General features: G+C 53.7%; 3 protein-coding genes across 3 annotated transcripts; 1 reads left to right on the forward strand and 2 right to left on the reverse strand.

The window, feature by feature from the left end:
* Positions 1-3,719: 3,719 nt before the first annotated feature.
* On the reverse strand, positions 3,720-4,807 carry H257_16011 (hypothetical protein; the record flags this gene model as incomplete). The annotated part of the gene is made up of 3 exons (XM_009844329.1): positions 3,720-3,911; positions 3,982-4,200; positions 4,451-4,807. 3 exons carry the CDS (start codon positions 4,805-4,807, stop codon positions 3,720-3,722), a joined length of 768 nt encoding a protein of 255 aa, XP_009842631.1.
* Positions 4,808-5,648: 841 nt separating this feature from the next.
* On the reverse strand, positions 5,649-6,257 carry H257_16012 (hypothetical protein; the record flags this gene model as incomplete). The annotated part of the gene is made up of 1 exon (XM_009844330.1): positions 5,649-6,257. The coding sequence occupies one exon, from the start codon at positions 6,255-6,257 to the stop codon at positions 5,649-5,651; it is 609 nt and encodes a 202-aa protein (XP_009842632.1).
* A 1,132-nt stretch (positions 6,258-7,389) lies between these two features.
* Positions 7,390-8,110, forward strand: H257_16013 (hypothetical protein; the record flags this gene model as incomplete). The annotated part of the gene is made up of 2 exons (XM_009844331.1): positions 7,390-7,529; positions 7,588-8,110. 2 exons carry the CDS (start codon positions 7,390-7,392, stop codon positions 8,108-8,110), a joined length of 663 nt encoding a protein of 220 aa, XP_009842633.1.
* Between the last annotated feature and the right edge of the window lie 731 nt (positions 8,111-8,841).

Genomic DNA, 8,841 nt, shown 5'->3' on the forward strand with positions numbered 1-8,841 from the left:
TCATGAACGCCATGGTGGCTCACGTCCACCATTCCGCCCCGCTCCCAGTAGGCGCGAGGCGACCTACTGGGGACACCCTAGGTCCTTTGGAGGTGTGTGGCGTGCTGACACACTCTAAGGACCTAGCCTCGGACACAGACCTTCTTCTGTGTCGTGTTGGGCTCCAACCCAACAAAATGATTTGTTTGGAACTTGTCGTGCCTGGCTTCCCAGCCAGGCTCTCTGCTTTAATCGATTGTGGGGCGTCGAACAACTACGCCAGCCGCTCCACTCTCTCTCGCTTCAACCGCTTACCCACTTCGGATCTCTCCGACAGGGTTCGCGTCAAGATGGCCGACGGCCACACTGCGTCTCAACCACGCATAATCGTCGACGGTTTCGACTCGGTCGAAACGTTCTATGTTATCGACCTCGATGAGAGATGGGATCTCATCATCGGGATGTCCTGGCTGGAGTCCCACCAGCTATGGAGTGACCGGAAGGCCAAATCCGTGCACAAGGTTACTTGGCTCAACGCGAGCCTACCCTGGATTCGTCGGCGGGCTGCCGATCGCCTTCCCCCGTCCACCACCAATCCGCTTGGCCCTCCGCTAGAGGCGATGAGTAATGACCTCGCCTCTCCTAGCCCTGCAGCGCGCTCATTGGCCCCAGCGCCCGCGGTCCCAACGGACCCAACCACGGTTTTGCAAATTACCCCTTTCGTGCCCCCAACAGAGTCGCCCTCTGTTGTTATCGGTGAGGCTCCGTTACTGCCCCCGATAGCTGCCTCGACCTTGGCAGCCACGTTTATCGAAGAAACGTGTAACTTGCACGAACTCCCTCGGACGTCTTCCGAGATCCTGGCACTGACAGAGATGAGCCAGTCGCTCGTGGAATCTCTCCTCGCCCACGATATCGCCGCCTTGGCGATGATCACAGTCGAAGAAGAGATGGATCTCTTTTCGACCTCGACTGCAGATGACTCGGTCCTCGCGGCTCCTTTGAAGTCCCAGACGTGGGACTCCCTGCGATCCAAGCCCTATTTCGACCTCCTCCAAGAATTTGAGGATCTCTTCCCCGACGAGGTACCGTGTCGCCTCCCAGTCGACAAGGGCGTTCAACACGAGATTGACCTCGTGCCCGGCCCAAAGTATTGTGTAACGCGGCAATGGCCGCTTCCTCACGACCAAGTCGATGCCATCGACGCATTCTTCGCGGCCCGCAAGGCGGCGGGTCACGTCCGCAAGAGCATTTCCCCTCACAGCAGCCCGACCTTCTGTGTGAAGAAGCCCGGTGGGAAATGGCGTATTGTACACGCCTTTAACAAATTGAACGTTATTATCGACGGCATGGGTCGATCCACCATTTTCTCCACCATCGACCTTCGCGATGGCTTTTACCAGATCTTGATGCGTCTATGCGACGTCCCAAAAACGGCGGTTTCTACGCCGCGTGGCATGTTATGGGAGTGGCTGGTCATGCCACAGGGTCTGTCCAACGCCCCGGCGACGTTCAATCGAATGGTTACCGCGAAGTTCCGCGCGTTTCGCGACTTCGCACCGTCGTTCTTCGACGACATTTATGTTCACAGTTGCGCATCCTCCACGCAATCCGATCTTGACGTTCACCGCGGCCACCTCCGCAAGGTGCTTGAAGTCCTCCGTGCCAACGGACGCTATGCCAACCTCGCCAAATGTATGTTTGGCGTTGACGAAATCCCGGTCCTGGGAGATTTAGTGGGTGTGAACGGATGTCGGGCTGATCCCGAAAAGATCAAGGCCATTTCAGAGTGGCCTATCCCCTCCTCCGTCAAGGATCTTTGTCGCTGGCTGGGCCTTGCGACGTATCTACACAAATACTCGCAAAACTTTGCGGACATCGCCCAGCCGTTGTTCCGGCTTCTCCTCAAGGACGCCCCTTGGGTTTGGGACTCCGCTTGTCAGGAGGCTTTCGACGGCCTCAAAACCAACCTTCAACGCGCCCCGATCTTGGCGCTCCCGGATTTTGACAAACCTTTTTCCGTCGTTTGCGACGCTTCGCAATTCGCAATTGGCTGCTGCCTAATGCAGCTTGACTCCTCCGGTCACCCTCGCCCGGTCTCCTACCAAAGCCGCTAACTTCACGCGGCTGAGCGGGCAAACCCAGTCCACGATTTGGAACTTCTCTCCATGAAGTACGCCCTGACCAAGTTCCGCATCTACCTACTCGGCGGTAAACCCTTCGTAATCTACACCGATCATGCGTCCTTACGCACAGCGACGAACACGCCCCACCTTTCACATCGATGGCGCGCTGGATTTTGTTCTTCTCCGAATTCACATTTTCGGTACAGTACAAGCCTGGGAAGGACAACGTCCTGGCCGACGCCCTCTCTCGGCGTCCCGATCTCGAACTGACCACGATTGGTCTTTTAACGTCGGGTCTTCACGATCGAATTCGTGCAGCGTACCCCTTTGACGCTGACTGCTCGTCGCGCCTGGCGGCGCTCACCGACCCCGTTTCCCCCAAACCCCACCGTGCTTCGTCGGCCTTACACCGCTTCGCCCTCGCCGACGGGCCTTTGATGTTTCAACCCACCGCGGACTCACCGCCGCGCATTGTTGTGCCCGGTGACGCGCAACTGCGCCTCATTCTCCTTCGATCCTACCATGACTCCCCCAGCGGCGGCCATTTCGGCCGCGACAAAATGCACGCGGTCCTGGCGCGTTTATACTGGTGGCCCCGCATGTATAAATCCGTTGTGCGCTACGTCGCTCATTGCGACGCTTGCCAGCGCACTAAAATCACCGCCTCGTCTCGGGCTCCACTCTAACCTCTGCCTATTCCCGACGAACTTTGGTCGTCCGTCAGCATGGATTTCATGTTTGGCCTGACCCGCGACGCCCGCGGCAACACCGGCATTATGGTTTGTGTCGACCGAGCGTCGAAGTACGTTATTGCCGTTACCGTTCGGGACACACTGAGCGGCGCGGATGCCGCTCGCCTCTTTTTCGACCACGTTTTCTGTCGTTTTGGCCAGCCTCGCTCCATCGTTTCGGACCGCGACCCGCGGTTCATGGCGAAGTTTTGGCCCACCCTCTTCGCCCCCTCTGCGACACCTCGCTCGATATGTCGACTTCGGATCACCCCGAGTCCGACGGCCAAACGGAACGCGCCAACCGCGTCCTCGAAGATATCATCCGGAGCTACTCCGTTTCTACAGGTTCCTCTTGGGCTGTCACGCTACTGCACGCGGTTTTTGCTTACAATGCCTCAGTTCAGGCGTCCACTGGCTTTTCGCCGCATTATGCGGTCCATCTCCAACACCCCCGCCTCCCTCCTATGCTCGAGGGTTCGATCTCCAGTGGGGGTGGAGTCACTTCGCGGCTCCGTTCTGCAGACGTACTTTCCAACGCCCCCAGCCGCACTCTCGAAACCATTCAGAGTTTCCTCTCTCGTCGCGTCTCTGTTATACAACAGATCCATGACAGCATCACTGCCGCTCAGCAGCGCCAATCAACTCAAGCCAACAAACATGGCCGTTCTAACCTCGCGTCTTTCGCCGTGGGCGAACAAGTTCTCCTCCACAAGTCGGCGGTGCCCGCCCATGCATCCCGCGCACGAGCGGTTGGAATGTACTTTACCGTCCTTCGCGTGGTCAGTGCCACCAAACTAAAAGCTTGACCTGCCCACCTCATGGCAGATCCATCCAACATTCTATGTGGGTAAACTCAAACGTTATTTACCGTTATTATCTACTCCTACGACCGATGAAGTGACGGCAACCGATCCTTCGGATCCCACGACGGCTCTTCCTCTTCCGCCGCCTCCGACTCCCCAGCTGTCGCCGTCCTCGACATCGGCACCACCACTTGTTGCGGCGCCGCAATCGCCCGCGCCCCCGCCCGATAATCTGCGGCTGATTGCCGCTCCGCCGCTGTCAATTGACCATCCTGTTGGCCGACTGTACCCCGCGAACGGATTCGTCGGCCGCACCGCCACCTACACCGCTGTTTCCCGCACCTGCGCATCTTCGCGCGGCCACGTTGGCGAAGTCCATACGCTCGACCAGGCGCTCGCAGGGAGCACCGAAAACCCGCCTGGCGTCACTTGCAATTGCGCCGCCGCCGACATCGCCGCTTGGCCCCGAAGGGGTGAGCGCCCTGGCACCGCCGATCGCCCACGCGATGCTCTCGAACCCCATAAGTAGCCTGGGGCCTGAACCCATAGCGGCAGCGTTTGCTGTGGCATTTGTCATAGCGTCGAGCACATCACTAATGAGAGGTCGTGAAAGTACTTCTGAGCAATAGAGCATGGAAAATCCCAAAGACGCGGGTCCTATCATGGAACAGTAGCAAGCGTAAGGTATGTCTGCCTGATTGTTAATCAAGTTTTGCAGTAAACTTAATAAGGTTTTACAGGTAAACTTCCGGTGTGATGATACATTATAGATGACTTGTGAAACCTCTTTATTATCCGTAAGCGACCGAACCTCGGCGAAATACGGCCAAAGTGCCCCTTCATGACAGCTACCCCACTCCAGGGACCACAGGTGCAGTAGCGGATTCTCCTTGACACTGGCGTCAAAGTAGCCCTGTTGGACGGTCAGCAGCTGGATGTTGGCCCCAAAGAGCGTCCCGGCCACGAGGATGATGGCCATGGATTGGACTGTCTTGTCCAGTAGCCACACGCAGGCCATGACCAGCGTGAACGTGAGCACGAGCTGCACCGCCGGGAAGATGGGGCGCAAGTAAAAGTAGTAAGTGACCTCAGTTTGCAATTTACTGTTAATTCGGCCTCCCCAAGGGGTTCCCGTCCGGGGAGATGCGGGAACTGGACGAAAACTCATCATAACACGAAGTTATGTAAGGCCAAAATCGAGGCATTTCTGCATGGCGAAAGCAAATTCTGGAATTTCGTCGGAGTCATCCAACTTGTTGGAGAGGGACTTTGGCTGTTGTACTGATACGTTTTCTATCGCTCGCTGCAAGTGTAGTGTTTGCATATTCAGAAAATTCGCGCCGTTTCACATTGAAAACAGAGCAGTTCCGGATACTGCATCACGTTTGCGGATGCAATATTTGTATTGCGCATGTGCATGTTTTGTGGTACTCCGACGGCATGTCGACATGCGCATATATCGAAGATGGACGAACTTCGATGTCGCTTTTCTCGAACCGCGTGATACTTAGCGCAATCCTACTGATACTACAAGATAGCCCATTACTAGCTCAGCCTATGCAGCATGGCCTACGCATGCACAGCTCACTCTGTCATAAGGCATCTTACCCGCACGTACACGCTTGTTCTTGAAATACGACGAATTTGGCAAGTTCGAGGTTATCTTTCTCTACACTTTTTGATTCAGGTGACATGCAATAAGGTGTTGTAGATAGTATTGGTTGTTATGAGGAGTGGAGAGTTTCGTGACTCGTTGTGCAGTATGCATTGAGAAATCGCTGACCTGTATCGCGCCTTTCCCGCATGTACGCCTGCACAATCTGCAGGGAGATGAGGGAAATATGGCATTCAAATGGTATTCTACGAATTAATCCATTCGTGTGAAGAAATCCTTGTGCTGCGCTCGGTAGTTGTTATGTCGGACGTGTGCCACAAGGTGTATCATCCAGCCATCTGAACAACCCACCAACGTCACGGCAGCGTCGTCGACTTCAACATGAGGCCGAGCATTATCTTGTTGGATGTAGATCGGTTGACTGCGTTGACCGGGCCACATCTTCTTGATCGTCGAGATCACATGCTCCAGCAGATACGCCGGTCACAGCCACCGGAGTTCCACGCTCGCGATTTTTGCTCTTTCGTTGAGCTGGCACAACCGACACGAAGGGCCACATGCCGATTTTGCCGTCCCACATCTTCCTCAGGGCGTCCTCAAAGCGCGGCCTTGCCTCGGCTGTCAAAAACATCACCTTGATGATGTGACGCTTCGATGAACGCTTGCGGACAGGAACGGCTTCATCATGCCAGAGGTAGTACCGAGGGTTCACCAGCGTCAGGTAGAACCACTTTTCGTCGATGTGCACGCGGTCGAGCATGTCGTCCCACCGCATCTGGACATTGGATGCCGCATGAACAAATAACCGAACGAACTCAACGCGGTCGGCCTTGTGCCTCTCCGTCACCATCGGCTTCAGTCGTCTGCTCTGACATTGAAGCTTCTTCGTCTGAAGCACGCGCCAATCCGTAGTTGATGGGTTGCCGCTGGATGCTGCTAACATAGCAAATGTCTTGCGCAGATGCGGAGGGACACTCTTCACGGCTGCCTCGACTACGTCCATGGTGCGCTTGGGTGGCCGCCCCAATCGACCCTTATTCATCACGGCCACGTCAGACAGGGTCCTTGATTGCAAAACTTTGAGAGCGTCTGCCTTGAGATGCCATACTTCTGAAGGAGCTCTGCGGCCTAGCCCTTGGCCAGGCGCCCGTTTTGCTTGTTCTCCAGAAGATTGTGGTACAAACTCTACCGTTGGTCGTTGGGAAGGTCGTGGTTCGTCGTGTGCTATCTATATCTACGGAACGAGACGAGTCGTTTGCGCGTGATTTGAGCTTGATTGGATGCGAAATGGCGGAGTTACGTAAGTTTATAGATTCGCTGTCCTTGGCCGAGAACTTTGATCCTTGGTTGTGAAGCGGCAAGAAGCAATAAAAAAAATCTGAAAATAGCCCGTTCTTGTCGTTTCATTGGCTATCTTTGGTCCAAATTTCGTTCGATTTTGGAGGTTTTTGACACAGAAATTGATTTGAGAGTTATATGTCTCTGGTTTTACGGAATGGAGGAAGTATATTACTAAATGGACCTTTTACCTCCATTTTGAAGAGGTATTTCTTGTTTAGGGTGCGATTGCTAACATTTCAAAAATACTGCTTCCTCTGTTAGCTATTACTGGCATCATAAGGGTTTGAAGCGTCCCCAAAAATACATTTTTGGGCCAAATTTGATATTGGATATCACGAAAAATAGAGAATCAAAAACTGGAGGTAAAGTCCATTGGCAAGGTAGCACCAAAACAAAGTTTGGGTGGTCAATATCGACAAGGCATTAGCACCACCAGATCAATTTAAATTAATAATAATAAAATTGAATAAAACCACGGGGCCTGTGTCCACAATTGAATTTCCCGCCAGAGCACTCCCCCACGCCCGACACGTGAATTGAGTGCTGCTGTCAAGCGTGAAGTAGCCACCACTTTTCAAGTCAACATGGTCATGGGCAAGTTGCCACGAGGAACAACCAAGGCGGTTTCAGAGCAATTCCAACTAGACCGAAGCACCGTACGTGGAGCCGATTCAAGATTGGCAACGAAGTCTCTCAAGCTCGGCCGCGTTGGACCCAAGATTAGCCATTCAGCCCAAGAGATAAAGGCGCTAATAAGACAAGTACCTTCCCAACAACGCAGCACATTAAGAGAGATGTCCGAAGCCACCGAACTGACCACCTTCAATCTCAGTCGTGCCCTCAAGGATGGAATCATGCACCGCTGCTTGTCGCGTCTGAAACCCCACCTCACGGAGGCGAACAAGCAAGAGCGCCTTGCCACTGCGGGGTCCAAGTCGCGCTTACCCAAGCTGCTATCGATGGCTACAATGCTGTCGACGCTGTGCCGCCAGGGCCGGCACCATGCCCGAAGTCGAGATTTTGGGCATGTGGGACATCGTGCATCTTGATGAGGAGTGGTACAAGGTCTTCCGCAAGACGTATCTGGTGGAAGGTGAGGATGTTGGATTCCGTGCTTGCAAGTCCAACTGCTTCGTTCCGAAGCTCATGTTTCTGTGTGCGTTCGCTCGGCCGTGCGAAGAGGATGGCTTTGATGGAAAGATCGGCATGTGGCCATTTGTTTCCCAAGCCCCCGCTGTACGCAATTCACGCGATCGACCTGCTGGAACGATAGTGACAACCGTCATAAATGTTGACGCCGCCACGTACCGCGATTATGTGCTCAACAGAGTTGTACTTGCCGTCAAGGAGAAATACTGTAACTCCAACAAGCGAGTCGTGTTACAGCATGACAACGCTACTCCCCACCGATCGATCGACGATGCGGCTCTCGCGCAAGTTTCCACCGACGGTTGGACGTTTGTGGTTCGTCGGCAGCCTCCAAACAGTCCGGACCTCAACGTGCTCAACCTCTAACAGAGTATTCCGTTTTCTCGAAAACTGGGATTAACCAAAATAACGAGTAAATCCCAATTAGTTTTAGTGGATTTGGGGGTTAAAACGCTTCAAGCAATTTTAATCAGATTCATTGAATTCGGCCCCAAAATGACGTTTTGGGCCTGAATATTGCAATATTTCCTGTTACCAGAAAATGGAACATTGACATTTTAAATGTTACCCCTAACGTTAATGTAATACTAGTACTATACTTCCTCTGTTCCACATTAGAGCCTGTTCGGGGAAAATACCGAGACAAAAATCCATGATGGAACGCAATCTGATTGGTGGATTGAAACTGCAATTACCGAGACGCAACCGGAATCCGGATGTGTCTTGGTTGAATTTCGTCTGGATTTTGCGATATCGAACAGAGACCCCCCGTGTCGGTTTTTGGTCACCATGGGCCAACCACGACGCATGCGGATTCCGGATACAAGGCACTCACAATTCAATTGACGGGATGAGTCGCAAAGCGAGTCAACGCGGAGATGAACCTGTGGTGGACGATGAAGGAGGTCTGATACTGACCGGTAAAGGTGATATTCAAAGTGTTTCTGATGTTCTCAATGCAATAGAAGGTAACCTTATGGTCCTAGGCAACAACAACGGAACCAGTGGTGCGATCAAACGCTCAAAGCTAGGCCGCCACCCTGCTGCAGTGAGCGGGAAGACAGCAGCCAAGTGGTCCAACGACTCGGTGACCTGTA

This window comes from Aphanomyces astaci, assembly GCF_000520075.1.
Source record: "Aphanomyces astaci strain APO3 unplaced genomic scaffold supercont1.78, whole genome shotgun sequence".
Lineage (NCBI taxonomy): Eukaryota > Oomycota > Saprolegniomycetes > Saprolegniales > Verrucalvaceae > Aphanomyces > Aphanomyces astaci.